The 27,491-nt window shown below is 39.8% G+C and overlaps 1 protein-coding gene across 5 annotated transcripts in view; it reads right to left on the bottom strand.

Annotated features, from left to right (window-relative positions):
* coro2b (coronin, actin binding protein, 2B) overlaps positions 1-25,771 on the bottom strand; it is a 42,743-nt gene extending 16,972 nt beyond the window's left edge. The window contains exons 1-2 of one of the 5 annotated variants that reach the window (XM_012959071.3): positions 25,672-25,771; positions 25,502-25,573 (exon numbers count right to left, since the gene is read on the bottom strand). Coding sequence is in view for 2 of the 5 variants with exons in the window: in XM_012959069.2 (XP_012814523.1) it covers positions 3,616-3,672 (57 nt within the window). In the remaining 3 variants the exon portion in view is untranslated. 5 annotated transcript variants of the gene reach the window in all.
* Positions 25,772-27,491: the final 1,720 nt, after the last annotated feature.

Raw genomic sequence — 27,491 nt, 5'->3', positions numbered from 1 at the left:
GATCGAACTCCCAAACTGCTCATTTTGATCATAATCACAATGTTAAAGACATGCATATTGTAGCACATGTGGTGCACAGGGTATGGGGGGGTGACAAAGGTTTCACTGTCTGCTGCCTATCACCCTCCCTCTTTCTCCCAAAGCTTTCTAACAATGCTCCTCTCTCTCTGAGGAATCTCCCACAAACACAGATCAGAATTAACTAGTTCTGTACATTATGGTTCTGCAGAATTTCATAAAAATGCCTTAATTGGATCTGCATATAAACTAATCTTATGATTTACTCCTTTTTTGACACAAGTTCATTCATTTGGTCCTAGGTTTTTCACAGGCATATCTGGCTATTTTCCAACCCCACTTAGGTTCACAACCCTGTCTTCTCTTTGATACGTTGTGAAGAGGAGGTTTCTGGAACTTGAAGTCCCACTGCTTTCCATAGTGCATAGCAGTGTCGGACTGGGAACGCAGGGGCCCACCAGAAAACCTTAGACCCCAGGCCCGCTTTCCAAATGATTTTTCCTCCTCTCTTCACCCAACCCCTTTATTCTCCAAGTCTCTTTTATTTACATGCTAGCATCTATTCTTCCATCGCTTTCTCTTCTTTTTCCCATTCAGTAATAGGGAATGACCATGAAACAGGCCACTAACTCCTGGTATGCTGGTGGGCCAGTCCGACACTGGTGCATAGTACACAGATTCTCTTGAAAGCAGAGATACATCAAGTCCCACAATCCATCACTTTACAATAGAACAATGTGAAAAAGGGGGGTTGCAAGACATTGGGAGTACTAAAACCTACTCTAAGGGGAGGAGAATATTCATTACTTGGATTCAGCTTCACCCCCAAAAAGCAGTTATACACACTGAATCTCATCTCAGTGTATTCACAAGGGCACATTTACTAAAACTATAAGTTCTAACTTTTTTGTAATTTTCAAACTTGACTAAACTCATTTCCTCAAATGTCTAACATTTACTAAAAAAATCAGAAAAGAAAAGTCAGTGCAAAACTCGAATTACGTGAGTTGTCATTTCAAAACCGCGACTTTTCCCAAATTGCCGCTCCAAAACCAGTGTCAAAAATCCGAAAATTCTAAAGTTTTGAGACAAAAGAAGGATCTTCCAGGAAAGTTAAGAGGCATCTGTCATTGACTTCTACATGATCTCAGCAAGTTTTAGCTGGAGAATTGTCAGATTCTGATTTTTAGCCCTTTTGACACATAGTAATTTTGAAAAATTCTATTTTAGCACTAAAAAATTCACATTTTCTTCCCAAAAATCCACCTATGTACTGTTATCATTAGATCCTGATAACCAGAAATTATTCCCCTTTCTTGTCATATCTATTATTTGAACCAACTCTATTTAATTTGTTGTTGGGCTCATGCAAGCAGTAATGTTCCTACATGTCCTATTACTGTTTTCTATCAGACATCTGTTGGAAATTCACAATGTTCTTGTTATATCGTTTCCTAAAAGAGAAAAATACTTCCCAGCTTGCAGTGGTAAATACACGACAATTGAACAAAAATGAATGTCATGTTGTTAGCTATATGTACATATGGTTCTGTCAGTGTTATTTTAGTGTATTGTAAGTGTATTGACACATATCTTCTTACAGTTACAATTGCTGCAGCAGGACCAGAGTGCACTGACTGATGCTGCATATATTAACTTGCCGGGCAGCACAGTATTATTTTGAAATGGCCATAAAAAGCTGAACATAAAGTCACTTTGTTTTGCTTGAGACACATTGCCCTGGTGATCAGTTTTGCCTTCCTCTCAGCTGCCAGCTCCCAGGGTACAGTGCCATTACTATAATCAGAGCGGAGGAGGAAGAATAAATGCAATGTGTTACAATGCCTGAGTGATTGGGGCACTATTATTTCCAGTGTGCAGTCACTTTTATTTTCACAGCCCACGCTAAGCATAGCCAATGGCTTAGATGCTACAGTCTTTTTTTCTGTCAGAACATACTGCAAGAAAAATCTGCAAAATAACATTGGTTTGCAAAGTGATGGGAATCTGTTTTACTCCAACCCATCGGCAATTCAGGTTGGTTGCAAAATCTGCCCAGACACATACAGATTTACTCACACACAAAATTACCAGCTGTCTGTTTATATTAAACAATATACATATTCAAGTTTAGGATATGTGATGGTGGGTGTGGTACCCCCTGCATACTGGGGAGCCATTGGCACCACTGCTTACTGGTAGAGTACATTCCAACAACAGACAATGTTGACAGCGAATCCCTCAGGTTGCAGAAAAGAAGGATAAATGGCTAGTGTTGCCAAAATTTAACAGAATATACCTAGCATTTATTTTAGTTGCACTGATTTTTATTTTTTTAAATTCAAAAATGACCAAGTCTATCCAAACCCAACTTATCTTTGCTTTTCAAAAGCTTAATATACAGTGACCGATTTCAAATCCGGGCCCCCCTAGGCCGCCCCCCACGCATGCGCAAACAAACCTCTCTCCCCCCCACCCGATGCAAGGCATTTAAACTCCCATACAGAGCAGTGAGGAGAAGTCCCCATTGCTCCGTATGGGAGCAAAATGTAAAAATTTGGTTGCGGCAGGGCAGCATGCCGCCCCAGGCCCGGGCCAAATCTGGGCCTGATAATATATAAAGCAACTTTGCTATACACAGGAATTACAAAATATGACTTTTCATGATGTTGAATGTAATAAGGTTTGAACCAGTAACCTAAGTCTAGCCCGCTGTTCTCTTTAGGGATGCACTGAAACCACTTTTTTGGGATCCAGACAAACCCCAAATCTTTTGTGAAAGGTTGGTCGAATACCAATCTGAATCTGAATCATATGTAAATTAAGCCATGTAGAATAATCGCACTGTGAAAAATCTTCAACTTCAACCGTGTTTATGTGATAAAAAGTCAAGTGATTTTAAGGGTTTGGATTCAGTCTGGTCAGACACATGGATTTGGCCAGATCTGAACCCTGCTAAAAAAAGGTGAAACTTGACCAAATCCCAAATGAATCCTGTATTCGGTGCATCCCTAATTCTCTTGCTGATCTGGCTGACTACTGTCCTCAGCCTGCTTCCTCCCAATCCCACAATTCCCTACACACAATGTCAATAAGGAAAGGGACATCACAGTGCAATGCATTGTGGGCTTTGTAGGTACTGCATGCTGTCTGTAACAATTTGCAATATCAATGTTTTAGTCCCTCCTCCCCTATCAGGATTTCAAATGATGCAGAAAGAGAAGAACTGTTTTGCAGCTGGATTTCAGCATATAAAAATTTATTTATTCATACTTTTTGAAGTGAACACATTACAATGATAAGTATATTAGGGGTTTCTGTGTTGTGTGGGGCTCTTTAACAAAATGCGGTTCAGAAGCTGGAGTTCCCCTTTAATATTTCCATTCCACAATTGCCTGACATGCAAATGCACCCATGTTTGAACATTTTGTCTTGGCCTCCAGATATCCTAATTTATGTGGGTAAAATACACTAAAAATCTCCCTGAGTGCAATAGCATTTCAGATTTGTTCTTATAATTCTAAAATCTACCATCTAATCTTGTCTAGTCTATGTACACTCATCCATATATCTATCTACACACACATGAATACCCACCTTCAAACGAAAGTATGGTGGTCTCTCCCATTGATAAAGTGGTCGGTAGAAAGGCATATTGTCTCCCCTGGATCCCTCCAGTTTTTTAAATGAAAACCCTTTATTTTCAGAGGCATGCAACAACAGGGAAAGGGACTTTTATAAATCTCAGATTTACATTTCAAAATATTTCCAAAGTTTTTCTTCCTTCTGATCCAGATGACTGTACATTGCTACCTGGAACATATCGGGCCTTCATTTTAGCTCTTCTATACCCTTTCAAACATGTATTACATGACTAGAGCAAAAAATAATACAGATTTGGAATCTACTATCCAGAATACTTGAGATTGGAATTTCTTTGTAATCTGGAGCACTGTGCCAGTTATTAAAAGATATTTAAAAAAAATCAATGGACAGAATGGTTTTTCCCATCAGTATGAATTAATTATGATCAAGTACAAGGTACTGTGTATGGGAAATGGAAATGATGTATCTCAGAGGTTTTTGGATTACAGGTTTCTGGGGAATAGATCCCATACCTGTATAGAGTCACGTTTAGTGGGACAGGTATGGGATCCCTTTTCCGGAAACCCATTATTCACAAAGCTCTGATTTACAGGAAACCCATATCTCCATTTCAAGTAAATAATTCAGATTTCCCTTTTCTCTGTAATAATAAAACAGAACCTTTTATTTGATCCCAACTACACTGCAGAAAGCCCCAGGACCCAAGCTCCAAGATCCTATACCTGTATAGATTTTACATGAAATCCTACCTTGGCATACATTTCAGTACAACAATAAAGCTATAATAATGCACCTTACCACTATTCAGTTTTGGTCTAGGTATGATCCCATTATGAACAACTCTCTGACAAATGTATAAATATATGTTTTTTTTTAAACCCTTTTCCTAAAAAGCATAATGTATGGTCCAAAAACAAAACTGTAAAATATAAGGGAGTTTTTAATTATAATTTGTTAATTAAAGCCCAGCATCACAATTCAGACATAACATATCAGGAAGGGTTAATCAGGCTATGTATAAAACTAACATGGTCATTTATGCCATATTTCACACCACTTTAAGCTTTTCATTCAATACGACAAATTCAAGCTGCAAATACATTTTGGAATGAGCACTGGTGTAAAGAAAAAGCAGCTGTGAACTAGAGCAACCATTTCCAGTCCTACACAGCAGCCAGAAAGAATAATGCTGCTCTGCACACTGCAACTGTTTACAACCCATGCTCTTTCCTTTGGGTTACCAAGAACAGGTGGTTGTGAGTGCTGTAAGCACAAGATCAACCAAATCCTTATTAGCCTAGAAGGGGGAATGGGTTACAAAGATTCATAGGTTTTGCGTTGTTCTTTCTACTTATGCCTATGCTAGTGTATCAGATTGGGAATTCAGGGAACAGGTAGCAACTCTATAGACCACAGCTTTATTTTTTTCAACTGCAAAAGATAGTGAATATAATTATATAAAACATTTACTGCAGATTTGGGATTACAAGTTTCTGTAGGAAAGCCCCCCCTTATCTTCTCTCAGCCATGGCAACACAATCCTTCCATCTGTCAACCCACTCAATAAGCTTGTATCTTGGATTTCACTGAAAACTGTGCCTTATACAATGTTGCTGCAATTAACATGAAAAAAAAATATCACACAGTGCTCATTTCTTCCAGCACAGATGGCCGTGCTTAACACATTGCACCCCGGAATACACTTGGCCTTTCATTTCATTCTTTTTTTAAAAAAAAATCCATTCAACATGTAACACACAATAGTTCTATGGCATGGCAGTGATGAACTCTATGTGCATTGGTATACACGTAACCTAAAGCTCTACTATAGCAAAAACTTCAGTAGAGTACAACTCACTTCCATGTACATTTGCTTACGACCCACACCCAAAACCATTACCAACTCTAGTACCATATACTAAATACTGGCCTAGGTATATTCTCAATGAAAAAGCAACGAGCCTAAATACATTATTTTGTCATCCTTTGCCATAAATAATTCTAACAAAGTAAGTTTTTTTTTTTAGCCTTTTTTTTTTACCTCTGTGTGGCTTTGTGGAAGACAGTGCTGCTACTTCCAGCCTCGTGTGTCTCTAATTCGGAAGGGTTGCTTAGGATTTCAAGCAGAAGGTGAGTGAGCGAGTAAGAAAATCATAATGACAGAGGGAGGAGTGCAGCAAGGCAAGAGCAGGCGGAAGAGATCAAACAGTGATCAAATGCACGCAAGATACTGAGGTGGGGGCAATTTGGCAGTGCTTAGGCTTAAAGCAATGGGCAAAAAGGCAATTGTTGTTGCATCTGCCAATTAATCATATTGGTGATCTGAACTAATTGTAGGCTGAAGGCGTAATGGCCAAAGCCAAAAAAAACTATGATTTGAAAAAAAGCCATTATGGTGGGTGCTTAAGTCATAATTATTCTATCATGAAACAAAAAAACTGTCATTTTGGCATATAACCAAACATTAAATTAAACGTGTTGTGTTGGGTTTCCTTTTGTAGAACATATTCCTGCTTTAATAAAAGGTTAAAAAGCGTTTGAACTATTCAACATAATCCACTGGATAAGCTTTTTCTATAAATACATTTAAATACATTCTTATCCCCCTGATTGTTTTTGTATTTGTGTGTATGTGGACTTGGTAGGGGATGATTTAGTAAGCCTTTTAGCTGTTATTAAACAAACTTGCATGGGGAAATTCCTGGATTTATGGTTTTTAGATACATTTATAACTAGGCCAACATGATACTGAAATGTAAATATCATGGTTCCTACTCTCATCTAGTTTTTTGGCGTGGTGCAGGGTTCCAGGTATCTCTGTAAGGGTATCAACTGCATACAAGTCTTTAACACAGGATTTCTTAACCTTTTTAGGGGACTCAAATTTGGTTTAGAATGAATTATGCACATAATTTAATTTTCTCTGACCATAGTATAAGAATCTTTCACTTTGTTTTCACTTTGGTTGTTCAACTTTAAATTAACTTTTAGGGGCACATTTACTAACCCACGAACGGGCCGAATGCGTCCAATTGCGTTTTTTTCGTAATGATCGGTAATTTTGCGATTTTTTCGTATTTTTTGCGATTTTTTCGGCGTCTTTGCGATTTTTGCGTAAAAACGCGAGTTTTTCGTAGCCATTACGAAAGTTGCGCAAAGTCGCGATTTTTTCGTAGCGCTAACACTTGCGCGCAAAGTCGCGCCTTTTTCGTAGCATTAAAACTTAAAAGGCGCGACGTTTCGCGCAAGTTTGAACGCTACGAAAAAATCGCGACTTTGCGCAACTTTCGTAATGGCTACGAAAAACTCGCGTTTTTACGCAAAAATCGTAAAGACGCCGAAAAAATCGCAAAAAATACGAAAAAGTCGCAAAATGTTCGTTTCCAATCGGAATTTTTCTAATTCGAAATCGTGTCTTAGTAAATCAGCCCCTTAGTATTATATATTTTGAGACAATATGCAATTGGTCTTCATGTTTTATTATTTGCAGTATTTTTTAATTTATTTAGATTTTTGTTCATTAGCTCTCCAGTTTGGAATTTCAGGAGCTATCTGGTTGCTAGGGTTTCATTTAACCTAGCACCCAGGCAGTGGTTTAAAAGAGAAACAGGAATATAAATAGAGGAGAGCCTAAATACAAAGATAAGCGATAAAAAGTAACAATAACAATTATACCATCACAGAGCAATAGTTTTTGGCTGCTGGGGTCAGTGACCCCCTTTGACAGCTGGGAAGAGTCAGAAGAACAAGGCAAAAAAAAAAAACTATAACAAATAAAAAATAATTAAAAAAGTTAATTCTATAACATACTAAAAGTTAAGCTGAAGATAAACCATGAAAAGTGCCCAACACTGGTGGAGAATAATGATGAATTAAAGAGGGTTGACTGCCCCAAAAGGAAATATTCTTTTACAGTAGAAAAGCTTCTATATTTAGCTTCCCCAAACCAAAAAAGTTATGCATATGAACTTAATACAGATTGTAAGCTCTTTTGGGCAGGGCCCTCTTCACCTCTTGTATCGGTTATTGATTGCTTTATATGTTACTCTGTATGTCCAATGTATGTAACCCACTTATTGTACAGCGCTGCGGAATATGTTGGCGCTTTATAAATAAATGTTAATGTAAATACAACTGGTAGCTAGGAAACTCCACTTTTCCTGTTATGTTCTAGGTAGCTAATAGGGTACACCCTAGCTTGTAATGTACCCATACCTTTTATCAGCACATATTCTTATACCTGCACTGTGCTGTAATTGTAGCAACTAGCAGATAACCAGGTTACAACTATTTTGTACTTGGTACTTGGAAATCGAATGAAATGATATAAGAAAACTCAAGCAAAATATTACCTCTTTGTACAAAAGCACATTTTGAGCTATAATGTTATGTGTTCCTCTCCAGTGTATTCATTACCCTTTGTACTAAGCTATTATATTTTCCATAAGCCCTCCACATCTTTTTCCCCTGGATATAACTTGTTTGCTAATCCTTTACAGTGTTCATTGGTGACTGTCTATGTTTAATCTCTGCCAGTGTTTGAATGTGGATTTTATACTCCAGAAAGTTCTGCCCAGACAGTGTATTTGAGCTCCTTGAATTTAAATCCTATGGCAGGAGATCTAGGAGTGCAGCAAGATTTAAGCACAGAGCTGGAATTTGTTAGTAACCGTCCCCCTCCTAATTCCCCCTCTGAACTTACATGAAAGGAATGGCCTCCAAAGACTGCAGTGTGCAGAGAAGTCGCTGTACCCAGACAGACAGAGAAACATCCTTTTCACAGTGACTGTGGGGACTGCAGCTGGGTAAGAGGGACACTGTAGGTCCCTGCCAAGCCCATACAATCAGTCTATCTAGCAGAGGATTACACAGCCTGCAGGCTCACAGTATCAAACCTTCTTTATGAGTAAAGAACAATCTCGTGCTGTGTGTGTATGGAGAATGTAATTCATTATGAATTAATAATAATCAATGGTTTTACAGTTATTTGTAAATGTAACTGCTATTGGTAACTGTCTGTCCATTCTTGTTCTCTAGACTGCTGGTTCTGACTCATGCAACAATTCTGGGAAACGGAGGCTTGGCTGGAGGCGAGCTGGCTTCTGCCATGTTACATTGTTTTAAAAGTCAGAAGAAGCAGTGCAGAAAGGGACAGGCAGATATTGCTTTCAATGGCAATTACATTTACAAATAATGAATACTGCAGTTTTTTTAATTACACAAATAAAAATGTTTGAGTGGCATTCCCCTTTAAGTATATGGAGTGAATGTAACTAAAGAGCGTTGGTTAATATACACACTGGCTATGTGATCCTTATTTGTGACACATGAGAATTGTGCCACACCTGACTTGCCTACTGGTCATGGTTATAATAATGGAGACACTAAATACTTATTTCTAGGCATAAGATCACGGAGATACATCTGTTAAAAAGACAAGAGCAAAATTTTCCTGGCAGGCAATAAACCTGTGAGAGGGGGCCGGCCCCAAAGCCAATATATCTAATACACACACAGTTCCCACATAATTGAACAACAACTCAGGCAATTTTCTTTGCTATTTCCCTGGCAAACCTATCAGCGTCCCACCCACAGTACTGTATGGATAGGACACTTAAGTCTGTAAGCCCTATGGGGCAGGGGCCTGCTTCCTTTTGTGTCAACATGTGGCACTTAATCTTGTAATTGTTGACACTGACTTATTGCAACTGTTTGCAGTGCTGTGTATACAAGTAGAGCTATGATGTTACAATGGTTAGTACTACAGCCTTGTGGTGTTGGGGCCCTAGGTTTCATTTCAGTCAGGGTCAATGTCTGCAAGGAGATTGTATGTTCTTCCAGTGCTTGTGTGGGTTTCTTCTGACTACTCAGGTTTCACCCACCCACCAAAAACATACAGGCAAGTTAACTGGCTCCTGATAAATCTGACCCTAGTGAACATGATAGGCACTTCTATTGTACACTCCACTGGGGCTCTATATAAATAACAGATAATAATAATCATAAATATATACATACATATGGCCTTCATTTATAAACAACATCTGGATCTCCTCAGCTTGCCCAGCCTGTATAGATGTCTGCTATATCGCAATATCTAATAAAAGATTGTATAGCATTGCAGGAACTCTCCTGTGACTCCTTCCATCGGACTTCCTTTACTTGTACCTTACAAACTGACACACAATACACACAGGAAGCACATGAATCCTTTGCATTGTGTTACCCCTCTCTGCAATGAAACCTCTGGGTGTGTGAATACAACTGAAATGTACATACATGCTACTGCAATCATAATAAAAAGCTGGCCAAAACTCCTCTTTAATATGGATTGCCAACTGGTTGATTGGTTGATTCTTCCTCCTCGCTGTAAAATGGAACACACTTGAACTTTAACTGGAAGAAGACCAGTGAAACTGGGCAAGAGTGAAATGCTTTTGCCATACAGAATAGGAGAGAAGAGGAGGGAGAGAGTTATTTTCTGCTCAGTGTACAGAGCATGTAGAAGGCTGGAATTGTACTTGCTTTCTTGATACTGCAAAGGCAGGAAATATATACAAAAGGTTGCTCACATTACAGTGTGTATTATCAATGTGTGTTGGCGATCCATATCATAAAGGACACAAGGCCAAATTCAGTTTGATGAGAAAAGCTTGCCTGTTTTAAATCTTGAAAACTAATTTATTATATATGGGGAAATCTGGAGAGGAACTTCATTATTTCTTTTTGTTGAAATGTATTAGGCAGATATTCTAACATTCCCTTTATTTAGAGTGGAAGCTCTGCTAAGGCAGGGGCCGTCACAACTGGTCTCAGCAAAGCCCTGTGTAAACATGTCAGCACTACAAAAAGGATGTAAATAAAGGATAATGATTATATTTAACAATACATAATGAAGTAGCATCATTAGTGGTTTTAAATGCCATACATCCCTCTAGATTTGCACAGCAGGCCTGACCTGGATTTTCCCATTATCCTCCTGCCTGTGTGCCATTGAGAAGAAGCTTATCTTATTGCTCATCTGGTAGGGGGGTTTATTAATTCATGCTGCTAGCTAACTAACCTGTGGTATCTAGCAACATTCTCATCAGGAGTTTTATTATCCAGTTAAACGCCCCAAAATAAAATGTTTGAGGTTTCCGGGACTCCTTGTCTTGATTATGTTCAGTGGCATAATTAGAGGTTACTGGGCCCCACAGCAAATTCAATTTAGGGCCCCAAAACATTGGTAAGTTGACTTATTCTACCAAGACATATCAAAATTCATACATTAATTTGGGCTTTACTGGCCCCCTTTTACTCCTGGGTCCCCCTGAAACTGCAGGGTCTGCTTCCTCTGTAGTTACACCCCTGACCAGATAGATGGTCCTTGGAGGGCTTGTATATGATCATATATTGTGCTTGTATATGATCATATATTGTGCAGCTTTGCACATTATCACCCTTCTGCCAAACACTGACAGTGCTGTAAGATTTAAATAGAATAAACAGACTACAGTTTTCATTTTCATTTTCTTGTTCTTGGAAAGGGGCCATTATAAACCATTTGACATCTTAATTCTTCTCTAACTCGAGCAGTAAAACTAATTATCGTTAAATAGTACTAACGATGATTAGATACCTTTACTGAGCCCAAGCTTCTTAGTTCCAATCAGCTAATGGAAGAGATATATATACGGAACCATTAATCTTTTCGGAGTGAGTAAGTACAAACTGCTTGAGAAAATATTAGCTTCTTTACGGATTCTTTCCAATGGCCTAGGTAGAATCTTTAGAAAGAAAGTGGCAGATTGATAATGGGTGTGTGGGTGGGTGGGTCTGCTGCCCTAGGAAAACAGAGTGGACTGACTCAGGTATATGCTTGACAGGGTGCAGAACACATAAAGAGCTTTGTCTGGGATTATCCATGAGGTGACTTTAGAGGTCAGGGGCTGGCAGACTGTGTTTTTGCAGCCCTGCATTGGTATATACATGCTGGCATCTGGTGTTCTGCGCACTTATGCCCCTGCCCTGCATGCACAGAGCTCACAGAGTAAATGGAAATGCTACAGTAAGCCTGTGCCTTACATTTCCTTTTCATCTCCACCATGAAGACAAGTCTCAATCCTTTATTGATATTCCAAAAATCCAATATATTTTGTACTATGTGAGGTTGTTCAGGTTCACCAATGTTCCCAGGCTCTTTTAATTATTCCCTTAATCTGACACTGTCTGAAGCTGACATGAAGATTTGAAATATTTAAAGATGAGCGTACTTTGTTTCGGAAAAATATTCATTATCCTGTTATTTATGTAGTGTCAACATTTTACAACTTTATAGAGACTGTGGGTCATTTACTTCAATCCAAACCCCAGTCCCATATTATATATGGGACTTTTTAGGTCTGTTTGAAAGATGGGTTCAGTGAAACCTTAATTTGGTCATACTGTACATGTCCAGATTCGGTTGGCAGGTTTGAATACTTTCTATTTTTATTTCTGGGTACTGCTAGCCTTTCTGACCCATGGACCAACACTAATGATGAACAAAGTCTTGATCATTGCATTTTTCCCCCAAGACAGCTTCCCATTTGCCACTATGACTGACATTGCCCTAATTATAAGATGTCTTTTCCCATGTATCTACTGCATATTTTTCCCTTCACTTTTTCAGATTAAAATGGAACAGGCTCAGAAGCATCTTTTCTATATCTGCTAAACAGGCTATAAGGTATTTTTAGTTAGAGTGATTTGCAGCAGGCTCCTAGGAAACTAACTGGTGCTGTTGGCTGGTTGCTACAAGTACATGATAAAAAAGGCAACATTGTTAAAAAACCCACTTGGATAAGATCCATTCTGTTTGGATTCAAGCAATATGTGTGGGTTCATCCGTTAGGCTCATTACATCCTTACACATGACCAGAAATGCAGCGTTTTTTTTTTCTTCACTAAACAGAATTCCTATTCAACCCAATGTGCAGGACCTGATATGACTCTTGTCACTTATTTGCACATATTTTGGAAGTGTGAATGCTCTATCACAAGACCAAAACTATCCAGACTTCATCATCACTATCGCTATTCTTCTTATAACAGCTTAGATGACATGGATTACAGAACAATTTATATACTGATGCCATTAACAGCATTTTTGGAATGGAATGAGGGCTGTTGGAACATGGCTCTTAAAGTTATGTTTGAATGCATAAATTAGAGATGCCTATATTATGAATTCAACTTTCTAAACAAGCAAATCCATCTTTTTAAACGCCATGTGTGCATTTGTTTATAATTAGGCAAATCTTGACATAAGACCCTAGATAATCCCAACCAAAGCCTTTGAACATAATGAGACCCCTGTTTACAGCCTCTATAGCCATCAGTGTAAACTAAGCAACCTGAATAGGTACCCACCTTTTCAATTGGCATTATTAGTGTCTGTCCAACCTCAATAAGTGCTATTTTGGGAGGAATAATATGATCTTATTAGACAGTTATTTTTCTTCCAGAAGACATTGCAAGGTCTTTAGCCCTTTCTCTGCCTTGCCAGCAGTTACACATCCATAACTTAAGGATTTGTCTGAAGCAATCAGTCTCATAGGCAAAGTTGCAAGGCTGTTTGATGACTCTTAATGCACTGAAGTTGCTTGGTCTATTTCCATTAGAGATTGTGATTATGAAAAGACTATGTCATCCTACTGAAACCTTTGGCTAAATAAGACAAGCTGGAATAGCACCCCCAATCCCATTCATCTATAGTAGTGTTTTTTTTTTACCCAGGCGACCCAAATTAAGTAGTAGAAATAGCTTCAAATACCTTGTTAATGTACTGTACCACATTGCCCCATTCTAAACAATATGGACATAAGGTCTTCTTAGTCTTCCTTCCTTTGTTTCAGCTTAGAGTATCAGTCTGTTTTTTAAAGCCAGGAATGTTGAGAGGTCTTCATTCTCCCTCTGCACTATGAACTTGCTTGACATGCCACATTTGTTGGGAATGGGATACTAGGGGGCACATTTATCAAAATGTGAGTTTAGCTCTTTATACACAAAAACTCACCCATATTCTTTTTATTCCTATGGGATTTTTAGAAGTGTATTTATCAAAAGGTGAGTTCTAACATTCACCCATTGATAAATACACTTCTAAACATTCAATAGGAATAAATTGAATATGAGTGAGTTTTTATGTATTAAGCTCTTAACTCACATTTTGCTAAATCTGCCCCTAGGTTTGCTAGGGTTAAAATGTACACCTCTGGGCCAGTCGGCATTATCTTCCACCCCTGGCTACCACAGTGCACTAGTTGCTAGACAGGAACACAATAATATTCAAATGCTTCAAATTACGTATAGCTTTAGGGCTTCCTGTTGTCACATTACTAAACTGTACAAAGTCAGTAACTTTCTTAATGAACTGCTTTACAAAACATTAAGCAGGCACAGCCATGCTTTGATCTATTTGCACCTTAGTAAATAAATCCTATTATTTTTCCAGTAGTTGTTGCTCCAAATGCCATATTGATGATTTCAATTGATTTGAATTGCTACTGAGCCAGAGTCCCCAAGCCTCTTGATATTTATTCTAGCTCTAAGGTAAGTTTCCATTATACAACCCTTTTCTTTTCCAACACATGAATGCATTAGACTTGTTTTTTCCTGGCACCACTGGGATGCTATATAATTTTTACAGTCCAATAAACACACTGAATCATAGTGAATTCCTATTTCTTCATTCCCACCTACAGCCAATTCAGCAATAATATAAGCACTTATTGATGTTCCCATATTAAACAAGGGATAGTCTGAATCCATCATTTTTGAATCCCACCCAATGCTAAATCCATGGGATAAAATCAAAGCAAATCGGAACCCTAATTTGCTTAATCAGATTTAAGAAAAATCCACCAAAATGGCCTCTGAAAAAAAAGTCAACTTCAATTATAAATCTCCTGATTTAAGGATGCAGTTAGGCTGAGCTCTTAAAGTTTGCCTGATCCAAAATAGAGCAACTAAGCAATGCAATTCAGCTAAATCCCAAATGGAATACTAGACTTGGTGAATTCCTATAAACAAGTAGGCAAATATTTTTAATGTTGGTGTAAAAACCGGCATTATCACCACTCTGGCCTAGACATTATTCATTTGCCAGATATATATATATTTTGATAGATATATATGTATATATTCCCCCATAAAATTACATTTGACTGTAAATCTGGCCTTCATAGATGCAAGCACAGACCAAAACAATTTTACTTACTTTAGATCCACCTTCTTGAATACACTAGCACTGGCAGAAGTAGATATATACAGCTAACACCCCAGCAGACTTACATACACACTCAGCTGAACTTTCTTACTAGAAGTACATACAAATTCACATTAGTACAAGATACTATGCCTATACTCACCAGGCCAGAAACATAAGCGTTAATAAGAATTTCAGGGAGCCAAGATGCCTGCCACTAGGTGGCACTTCACACCATTGTCAAATCACCCTCACCTAGATAACTATCTTTGAAACAAACACTCAATGTTTTATGGTTATTTGTAAATGTAACTGCTACTAATAGCAGTATCAATCTGTCCCTTGTTATTCTCTGTTCTTCTGACTACTGAAACAATGTAGCACAAGCTAGTTGATTAACAGACCTGTGACGAAACATGCAAATATTCAAAGAACAACACTCTTTGCAAAATAAGACATGCTGATATGAATGGATAAATAATGTTAAAGATCTAATTTCCCAATTCCTATGGTAAAAATCTCATCTTGCTATTATCGCTCAAAATATTCCCATTAGATTTAGCAGAATTAAGGGCATTTGCTAATATTAGCACCAGCCCAAGAGCACTGACAGTGTTAGCCTAATGGTAGCTACTCAATAATTCTACTGGCCTAGAACAAAGCCTTGCCCTATCCTTCTATAGGGAGCATACTGGGATCTGAATTTTGGCTACAGAACACATATGACCCTTATCTTACCTTATTAATCTGTAAAAGAACTCCTTTGATTTACAGGAGGAATAATTTAATTGACCACTCTCTCTGCAGTGGGAGACTCATATGTTTTACTAGCCCAGTATCCCTTTACCAACAGGCAGATACCATTCATGCTTGGTACTCTTAACTTTAGAGTGAGCACCAGAAAGACCCCTAATTCTACAGCCTAAATGTGTATCTTATTATATATCAACATAAGGCACCTATAACCAGGTCCATATTTATGTTAAGGCCACAAAGGTCCGGACCTAGGACGGCACAAATTTAGGGTTGGTATGCTGCCCAGCAGCACCTGAGCTTTATTCACATATGGAGCATTGGGGCCTAGAGGCGCTGAAGTTTTCTGCACATCCCGTCCCCAGTGCTCCTTGTGTGAGTTAAAAGGATGTGCGGTCCTGGGGAGGGGGGGGCAGAGGAGGGAGATGGCTGGGGACAGAGGTGGCCTCTGAGCGCTGTTTTTGGAAAACCGGTGCAGCCTATAACAGCATTAACCAAAAGAAAACACATGTTGAGACCCCAGTGAACCATTGCTTCTCTTCAAAACCCTGATTTTATTATAGCTGAATACAAAGCTAATTTATAAGCTTAAATAGTAATATAGGTATGGGATCAGTTATCTGGATACTCATTATTCAGAAAGTTCTGAATTATGGGAAGGCCACCTCCCACTGACACCATTTTTAGCAAATAATTCTAATTTTTAAAAATGGTTTCCTTTTTATCTATAATAATAAAACAGTACCTTGTACTTGATCCTAAGATACAGTCATATTGGGTTTAATAAACGTGTAAATGATTTTCTAATAGATACAATTATGTACAAAACCCCAGGTCCCAAGTATTCTGTATATCAGGTTCCATACCTGTACTGTAAATGCAAAAATGTATTAATTTAGAAATCGGATTCAGTATGTTGTCATATACAAAGCAGCAATCAGAACAAGGCAGCTGTGTATACGACATGTAAATAGAACTAAGCACAATCAATACAGCCAGTAGCACAATGCTGACAAAGCACAAAGACATCTATCAGTAAAATATGCACAAATGTACAACTGTCTTCAAACCATCCTTTCCATACTTGCTGAAGAAAACTATTATTTGCTAAGTAAAAGAAGGGTCTCTTGTGGGTTAATAATCCAGAAAATTAGATTTCTACTTAAACAACGTTGCGCAACCAAACACTCTTTTTTCATTTTCCATAAATAACTGGTATAATATATTTTTAAACCCCCTTCTATAACAGCACAGACAATGTGTAGGTCTAGGTGTGTGGATTCTAGATGTGCCTTGTTGTGTGGCTGCTTGATATTCTTTTTGCTAAAGTTTATATATTTTGCCTTCCTTGACCCAGACTTGATCTGCTGGCTTAACCTGCCCCAGGGCTAGTGTGTTCTTGGATCTCCCTATGTGACCCAGCTTATTCTTAAGTTTCATCTTGACCTCACTTATCTCCTGTGGCTTATGGAAATCAAGCAAACCCAAACCAGACACATCTAAACCCCATGTAAAAGTCCTGGAGGTTGTAGTGCTCCAAGGTTTTTCAATTTAGACTGACTAAGTTAGTTGTTAAATTGTTGGCTATGTGTCAGTTTCTAAGAATAATGTACGTTCTCAATGGAACATCCGTACTTATTTTTGTCCACACAAATGTAAACACAGCAACCCAGTCTATTTCCACATAGCCAGAAAGGTCTTCTTTCATTCATCTCTGCTCCTTTTAACCAGAAGTTTATCACAACAAAAGGGTACAGAGACAACCCAGGTCGCTGTACTGATCCAATGATTTCTTCCCCTTCATCTCTGTCAAATATGATCACTCAAGCAGTATCCATATCCTGTCCTGCTTTTTCTTTAGACCCATTGGTAATATATTTCAGCCTCACTCAACAAGTCTGATCCATGCTTTCTTAGGCCATCAGCCCTGTTCATTATTAAGAATCAGGCCCAGACTGGCATTCAAAATATGCCCTGGCATTTCAGGTACACAAAGGCCCTACCAGCCCAATAAATAGTGACTGTCTATGCCAGTGGTCCCCAACCAGTGGCTCGTGAGCAAAATGTTGCTTCCCAACCCCTTGGATGTTGCTCCCAGTGGCCCCAAAGAAGGTGCTCATTGTTGAATTCTTGGCTTGGAGGCAAGTTTTGGTTGCATAAAAATCCAATATAATGCCAAACAGAGCCTTCTGTAGGCTGCCAGTCCATATAGGGTCTATTAAATAGCCAATTATAGCTCTTATTGGCACCACCAGGAACCTTTTTCATGCTTGTGTTGCTCCCCAACACTTTTTCCATTTAAATGTGGCTCACGGGTATAAAAGGTTGGGGATCCCTGGTCTATGGCATCTACAGCAGCCCCTCTGGCATTTGCTAGATTCTACAGATTGCCAGTCCCGAGAAGAATTACACTTGTAATATCGGAGCATTTAGCCTAGGAACAGTTGACTGCTAATGCCATAACCACACCCTTTTCCAGTCTTCATAATCTGCTCATATTAAGTGACTGTTCATAACATTTTAGTTATCCACTAATACCTACACTTGATTTTATCTGTACAATTAACCAAAAAGAATTGTTTTCACATTGGCTCAGTCATCACATTACATTACAACAAATAAGTTATAATCCAAACAGGCAATCCTCAAACATAAATGATATCTTTCAGACATATCTCTTTTTTATGGAAGGTATTGATAAGCTAAACACACAATCAGGACCCCCTTGTAAGATATTTATACAACATACAGTTACAAGATGCATATTTTATGGATTAAACTTAAGACAAAAAAACATGTTACTGTGTGACCTTCAGCCCACATCAAAAAGGGATGTGGTCCCTCTGGATAGGAAATGCAGAGAGAATAACTCCATACATACTTAATGATGAGCTAATGGATGTTTACTAGCCAGTCTCTTCACATGAATATCCCATTCAAAGCAATTTCCCATAATAGATAGTTCAGTGGAAAGTGCAGTCTCCCTCTGGAATTCAGCTCAACCCCCAGTAACCAAAGAAGTTTGAGGGAAATCAGTGGAAGGGGCAAACAATGGACCTCTTACAGCCAGACAGGAAAAGGAAAAATTGCCAAATAAGATTGTATTTGGGCCTGACCAAATTACATTTTATGTAACTGCTGGAAGAGCTCAGTCATATTTATTAGTGCCACAAAACTGCACGTATGGAGTTAACAACAGCCTCATTGATACTAACTGCGAAATTGGGGCATCCTCACATGCCTGGGTCACAGGCCAGTAAATTACCTTCATTACTGCTCTGTATCCAGTGTGATTGACTCTGCCTGATTGCTGCACACTGGCACAGTACGCCACCACGCCACTGCAGCATCCTCCCCCATAACATATAAATCACAGAAATAAAGCTTGGTGCTTCGGGCAAGGTTAAATGGGCATCCCAGGAAACTCCTAAGCACAGTATAATGTTACAACTATTGTATGTTTTCTTATAGGCATCCCCCCTCCTATGCATTTCATCCTGGATGAACATATGAAACAAAATGTGGCCCTCCAGTTTTTGCACTTCCATTCCCAGCAACCCTCAGCCATAAGAAAGGTGCGGGAATCTGCCTTTTAACAACAACAGCAGCTGAAAGACCAAAGGTTGACCTCTCTGATATACTATACACAGTATTATTATGTCACCTGTATTTGCATCTTTATTTTTCACCTCAAGGGGTCCACGAGATGTTGGGGGTCCAGTTCAAAAGTCATTTCAGCCCTACGTTAAAAAGTGCCTGAATAAAAGGATGAGTGTACTCCAATAGCTTAGACATAGTTACAAAAGCAATAATAAAAGGCTCAGATGATGGGAAACAGTCACTAAACACATGCTCCTATTTGCAACCGGACACACTGATACTTATAAAAGTAAATATCAGTTTTTGATATCTCAGAATTATGTTCCTGTTTGATGAGCTTCTAATTTGGGAATGAATGTTTCCTGCAGAGGTGTCCCTCAAACATTAAAGCAGTTAAACAGCACCACATTTGGTTCAGGTGCCCAAGGAACCAAACATATTATCAGCCAGCAATAAGTCAGGTACCATCATTGCACTCTAACCCAATGCCAGTCTTTGCCCATTTTGCCCATTCATGACTTATTAAAACACATTTCCTACATGTCACCACAACATTAAGAAAAAAAACCCTCATCCAATCTAGTCTAGTCATTTGTTTCTTATTTGCTAACCACACCCTATATTTCAACCAAGGCCAAAGTTTGTCACCATATTTTGTCTATACCAACAACTACTCAGCCAGACTAACTCCAACCACTCTCCCCCAGTCACCACCCATCACTTTCATTGATTGATTCTGTTTCTTGCTTATCTGCACTTATCAACATCTAGCCCAATTCTCCCTCTTCCCATCCTGTCACAGTTGTCTCAGTCACTTCTGTTCCTTCTCATCCATGTTCAGTGACTTGTCTCTACCCCACAGAGCCCTCATTTTCTGCATTTGACCTCAAGCGACTTCTGTCACACCCAGTTATAAAGTAAAAGCACCATAGTTACCCAAGTCACAACCCTTGCCATCACATTTAGTATCCAGTGGCCAGTAACCCACACGTATCTATTCCCACCTCCTTATTTCACACCCACTCTCCCACCCAACCAAAATTACTGTGAATATATCCTCCCATCTCAGTATGTTAAGCTTAGAGCACAGGGCTCTAATGAACACACTATGAAAACAGTAATGCTAAATAATAAATCTAAATTTCAGATACCAGAGCTTATCAATAATAAATATGGAATAAGTATTGAGAGGAATAAGTATCTTGGGCCCCTTACTGTGACTATTCCTGAGCCCATATGTATTACTGCAATGCAGCATGTTGACAAATATTGCCTTTCCAATTGCCAGTAAGTGTTCCCATACAGCAACACACAGGCATATTATGAGCTACTCTTTCTGTCATTCTTCTATCTTCCTCTCTCTAACCCCTATTTAATCTTTTCCTCCCTAATGAGCCACGCTCCGTCCCCCTCCCAACAAAACTCCCCACCTCCCATGTTGAGCAGGAGGTGAGACAGCACTTGCTCATCTTACCTTGGTGACAGTCATACAGAGCAGTGTCAGTGCAAAGAGACCAGGTGCCTGAGCTGCTGAATTCTGACTGCAGAGTTGTGTGCGTGGTGGCTGCCTCCACACACTCTCCCTGTGCTGCCTCCCCTCCTCCTCATTATTCCCATCCTTTGCTAGCGAATTGTGATGTCACTTTGCATCCATAATGATCAGGCAGGAAGCGGCTCTGCAGTTCTGTTAACCTCTTCCCTGGCCAAAGGCTTATGTAATTTAAAGGAAGGCACTAAACTAACAGACTGCTGAAGGGTTTATGCAATGTACCATGGTTTGACCCCCTTAACAACATTATGTACTGTAGCACTGTTTCATGTAGTCACCTGTCAGAGGAGCAGCAGGAATAATGTACTCTCATTTGAGTGGTGGTGATAATGTGCTCTCACAGCAGGGATATGGTGCTCTCACAGTAGGGATATGGTGCTCTCACAGTAGGGATATGGTGCTCTCACAGCAGGGATATGGTGCTCTCACAGCAGGGATATGGTGCTCTCACAGTAGGGATATGGTGCTCTCACAGTAGGGATATGGTGCTCTCACAGTAGGGATATGGTGCTCTCACAGCAGGGATATGGTGCTCTCACAGCAGGGATATGGTGCTCTCACAGCAGGGATATGGTGCTCTCACAGCAGGGATATGGTGCTCTCACAGTAGGGATATGGTGCTCTCACAGTAGGGATATGGTGCTCTCACCTGAAGCACAGCAGGGATATGGTGCTCTCACCTGAAGCACAGCAGGGATATGGTGCTCTCACCTGAAGCACAGCAGGGATATGGTGCTCTCACCTGAAGCACAGCAGGGATATGGTGCTCTCACCTGAGGCACAGCAAGGATATGGTGCTCTCACCTGAAGCACAGCAGGGATATGGTGCTCTCACCTGAAGCACAGCAGGGATATGGTGCTCTCACCTGAAGCACAGCAAGGATATGGTGCTCTCACCTGAAGCACAGCAGGGATATGGTGCTCTCACCTGAAGCACAGCAAGGATATGGTGCTCTCACCTGAAGCACAGCAGGGATATGGTGCTCTCACCTGAAGCACAGCAGGGATATGGTGCTCTCACCTGAAGCACAGCAGGGATATGGTGCTTTTACCTGAAGCACAGCAGGGATATAGTGCTCTCACCTGAAGCACAGCAGGGATATGGTGCTTTTACCTGAAGCACAGCAGGGATATGGTGCTCTCACCTGAGGCACAGCAGGGATATGGTGCTTTTACCTGAAGCACAGCAGGGATATGGTGCTCTCACCTGAGGCACAGCAGGGATATGGTGCTTTTACCTGAAGCACAGCAGGGATATGGTGCTCTCATCTGAAGCACAGCAGGGATATGGTGCTCTCATCTGAAGCACAGCAAGGATATGGTGCTCTCACCTGAAGCACAGCAGGGATATGGTGCTCTCATCTGAGGCACAGCAAGGATATGGTGCTCTCACCTGAGGCACAGCAGGGATATGGTGCTCTCACCTGAGGCACAGCAGGGATATGGTGCTTTTACCTGAAGCACAGCAGGGATATAGTGCTCTCACCTGAAGCACAGCAGGGATATGGTGCTTTTACCTGAAGCACAGCAGGGATATGGTGCTTTTACCTGAAGCACAGCAGGGATATGGTGCTCTCACCTGAGGCACAGCAGGGATATGGTGCTTTTACCTGAAGCACAGCAGGGATATGGTGCTCTCATCTGAAGCACAGCAGGGATATGGTGCTCTCATCTGAGGCACAGCAAGGATATGGTGCTCTCACCTGAGGCACAGCAGGGATATGGTGCTCTCACCTGAGGCACAGCAGGGATATGGTGCTCTCACCTGAGGCACAGCAGGGATATGGTGCTCTCACCTGAGGCACAGCAGGGATATGGTGCTCTCACCTGAGGCACAGCAAGGATATGGTGCTCTCACCTGAAGCACAGCAGGGATATGGTGCTCTCACCTGAAGCACAGCAGGGATATGGTGCTCTCACCTGAAGCACAGCAGGGATATGGTGCTTTTACCTGAAGCACAGCAGGGATATGGTGCTCTCACCTGAAGCACAGCAGGGATATGGTGCTCTCACCTGAGGCACAGCAGGGATATGGTGCTTTTACCTGAAGCACAGCAGGGATATGGTGCTCTCACCTGAAGCACAGCAGGGATATGGTGCTCTCACCTGAAGCACAGCAGGGATATGGTGCTCTCACCTGAAGCACAGCAGGGATATGGTGCTCTCACCTGAAGCACAGCAGGGATATGGTGCTCTCATCTGAGAAGCAAGTATATTGCATAAAGCTTGCTTTAATTGGTACTTTCTAAGCAAAGAGCAGATATAACAAGCAAGTCGAAGCAGTCAGGGTTTTTCTAGATAAGCAGGTGTCAGGCGCTCACTGTCAGTCTCTGGATTAGAGGGAAGATGTACTAGGAGAGATACTCGCAGGGCAGCAAAAGCCAATGAACACTTACAGTATGAATCTGTATCTGCTTATGTGTATTTACAAAACAAGTACCTCAACAGCTTGCAGGTCTGTTAGTACTGAAAGGCACATATACTGGTTTTTGCTGCAGCTGCCAAGTTCTGTCTGGAGTATGGAATTACTGTCCCTGTCTTGTGCAGCCCATTACTTGCCCGAGGTCTGCCGGCACAACCATAAGTGCCAGGGTACATGCGGTCATTTGATGCCCAAGTTGCTATAGGCCTAAATGACTGGCACAGAAGCATGCTAAACTACAGTAAGGATTGTGACAGGAGTATGTGTTTGGGTTCCTAGGCTGTGCTGTCCAATCTGTACCCTGTATGAGCAAATTGTGACAAAACCACACAAGAGTTTGCATGTACCTCACATGTACCTCACTCCACTAAAATTATTGCCGCAACATGTATTTCTAAGCATCTTTCCAAAATACATTCAATAAAAAATATCAGTGGTTTTTAAGATATGTGTAAATGTAATTGCAACTGGAAGCAGGATCTATTGTTCCCTTTCTGCGCTGCTGGTTCTGTCTCCTAAAACAATGTAGCAGAAATCAAATGTGTGCTTTTTCATCTGGATTCTGCTACATTGTTTCAAGAGGCAGGGCCCCCAGGGCAGAGAACAGAAAGGGACAGATACTGCATTCAGCAGCAATTGCACTTACAAATAATTTAAAATAAGTTAAAATTAATGTATAGTGGAAAGTTGCTTAGAATGTATGGTTCACACAGTTCCCCCACCCCACGCCCCCCATGCAAAAAAATGCTGAGCTCCACATTTTATCTCAGTTGTATGACAATGCAAAATGACAACGGGCTGAAGGAATCCAGGAAATATCTAGTCCGTCACCAACACAGTGATATTGATAGGGCAGAGAAGAGCCAGGAGTCAAAAATCCCAGATCTCATCACTGACAGGATACAGAGCTGCTGATCAGGATAGTGTGGTTACTTTACCCACAATGACTTGGTTTGCACGCAGTATAAGCAGTGTTAACTGTATGTACTAAGGTTTTGTAATTGTGGACGGGTGTGAACAAGTAGTAAATTATACATCATACTTGCTAACTGCATGTTGCATTATCTTTTAAAGGGTATCTAACCCAACAATGAGAATACTACTTATTGAAAGTATATATCATTCCTTCTATTCTGAGCTGCTTTTTCAGACTATGGGGCTGATTTACTAAGACAGTGGCAAAGTTGCATCAAAGCTTTAATTTTCTGTCATTTGACTGAACAAAACAAATTGCTAATTGCTAATAACTAGCACCTATCTTAGTAAATGGCACACAGGGAGATTTGTCACCCGCAGTTAAATCTTGGCTACCATGAATGACAAATCTCCCCAAAATGCTTTCCCACCAGCAATAAAGTAAATTGTCAGTGGGAAAGCATATGCGGCGCTTCATTTTCTGAAGTTGCCTGAAGTTTTTTCTCAAAACATATTCGCATTTTGTTTCACAGAAGTGTACACAAGGCACCTTTAGCTCAATGAAACTTGATTGAGAGTATTTGATTGGCTTTACCCATTCATTACTTAAATTTTACTAACCAACTTTTTTATTGGTGTTAATTTTTTTATTTGTTATTGTTTTTTAATAATTTGCCTTCTTTTACTGATTCATTTCATCTTTCAAATTTGGGTAATGCATTGCTCTCTGAAGCTACAATTCTATTGTTATTGTTACTACTTATCTGTACTTAGCTCCTATTCATATGGTTACCTCTCATTAAAAACCACTACCTGGTTGCTATAGTAATTTGGACCCTAACAACCAGATAGCTGATATTCCATATTGGAGAGCTGATAAACAAAAAGAAAAACAATTCAAAAACCACAAATAATAAAAAAAATGAAAACCAATGTAAATAGCCTCAGACTATCACTCTCTACATCATACTTAAAATTAATTTAAAAAGGTTAACAACCCCTTTAACTATTAGTCATTGGGGATAATAGCCTCTGGGAAGGGGTTGTGGCAGTGGGATAGCAGGAAGTAGGGTGAGATGGATGCTGGGCCACATTTAATAGAATCACTGCAGCTGGATTTTGAAGCATCCCTTGTTTTTCACCTGATCTAGTAACCTAATTGATATATGAATGAAATGCATTGCATAAGTCATAGCTCTGCAGCCCTTCTACTTCAAACGTTCATATTAGCAAGAACTGGGTCATAATAGGGTAACCAGATCACTTGAAAATTTAGGGACATGTCTAGAAACTCCAGCTGGGAGGGCTGATCTGATTGTAAAGTTAATTTAAATGCCATCAATTCAGCCCTGCAACATGCATTTATTAGAGTAACACTATAAGTAACAGTTGTCAAACTTCTACGTACCTTTTGTGTAGGTCCAAATACACAATATTCTATCTGTTTAGAGATGATCTGTGCAGTAAGTCAATGCTTTTCCTAGACACAATCAGACAAATCAGCACATTTTGGGAGCTACATTTGCTGCCACTCAGCAGTGATGGAAACAAACTGACTAAATCCTGTGCCCAGCCCACCTTTTGTAATCCAGTGTGTTTGTGAAAAAATATACAAATCTTGGAATCCATTTATGCTAGTGGGAAGATGGAAGACTGCATTGCTGGCCTGTGTCACACAGAGTAACTCTCACTTTGCACAAATCGGTTATTTTTTTGCAAAAGGTATAAATCCATTTGTATATTTGCAGCACAATGATTGGGTTCATTGTTATGTGCATGAAAATCTAATAAAGCTGTGCCAGTGTAGTTGCCTATAACAACCAATTGGATCTCTGCTTTCATTTTCTAACTTGTAGGAGGCTGATCAAATCTAATTGCTGATTGGTTTCTATGGGTAATGACAGTTTTGCCACTAAGTACCTGGTAAATGAGTACGTGTATGTTACTCATACCCCCCTACTAGTAGTTTCTCATATTAATATGAATGGATAAGTTTAAACAATTTGAGTCAGATCACACTTGCTTCTAATAATGTTCTAAAGGACACTCCTAAATTGCAGCTCAGTAACTGAATACAATTACCCCAGCAGTACTTTGTGTTACATACTGCTGAAGTTAATTCATTAATTATAAATTTGGAAATAAATAGGTGAAAACCAATGATATGTATTAAAATAGAATTTACTTTGATTTTGGGTAACTGTGTGACTGGTGCTGCTGGGTATTTTAGCTCTTAACGTTAGTAGGGATGGTTTCTCAACTTGCTTCATGGTAGAAGTGGCCCTTTTGATTTTACTCTCTAATATATTTATTCCTATTTGGCTAAATCCTATAGTGTACCCCCAATTCAGTGCATTTGTATTAAGCCCAGGATCGGTTTAAATGATGCAGAGGGTCAAATAAAGCAACCAGTATTGCCTTAAGGTTGTAAAATCTTCCAATTCAGTGTGTGGCATCCACTGAGTGACCATTTTTTTAAACAAACATTGTGCTACTCACTTGTTTCCACTTCCAGACATTTCAATGGATGTGGTAGGTCAGTGGCCAACAGGGCTAGACCACTCCAAGTAATGCCATGCTATTCAATCATTTGGCTGTAAAGGTTTTGCTAATTCACTTTCTTAAAGCAGAATAACTAACAATGTTTCCTTCCCATAGCTGTCCATATCTTGTAAAAAGAAAATATAAGTATCTCTGTAGATTGTCTTTTGGGTTTTTGAATGTTTTGGGTATGTGCCCTTACTTAAGACATGTCAGTTATTATGTATAGTAATTATATTATTTATTAGTTCTCTTTCTGCTGCAGCCCTCTCTTATTCATCTTCCAGTTTGTCATTCCAATCACTCTCTGCCCAATCTCAAGCCTTATGAGCTGTCAAAAATTCACTGTTCTACAGAAATGGAAGGGGAGGATCCCGGAAATTGTCAAGAGACTCAGTTCAGGCAGCTGGTGAGAGCTAATGGCTTAGGGTGGAGAACTATCTCAATAATATATGAACCCCAACCTGCAAGAGGTCAGTGCAGCAAACCCAGTTTTAGCCATGCATGATAACATGGATTTAATATCACTTTTTCAAAGGAAGAAGTGTGCAATTTGAAAATAGAGTTTGTTTCAAAATAGAAAAGAAAAACACATTAGGATAAAACACAACAATAGATAATAATGCATTAGCTAAACCTGCAGACCAAACACTTTTTATAAGAGCTGTCAATGCTTGGGGGAAAGAGGCACAGATACTACTTACTATTTTCACAGTCTTGAAACAGCCCCTCCACTCGTATTTGCAGTCTGCATATGGGTGCAGACACACTGAGAGTATGTCGGCATTAAAATACACAGGAGACTGAAAATATGAGTGGAAGAGCTGTTTCTCGGCCTGCATTTATATAAAGGCTGA

Source organism: Xenopus tropicalis, chromosome 3, assembly GCF_000004195.4.
Source record: "Xenopus tropicalis strain Nigerian chromosome 3, UCB_Xtro_10.0, whole genome shotgun sequence".
Lineage (NCBI taxonomy): Eukaryota > Metazoa > Chordata > Amphibia > Anura > Pipidae > Xenopus > Xenopus tropicalis.
This window is presented reverse-complemented; position numbering and strand designations above follow the sequence as displayed.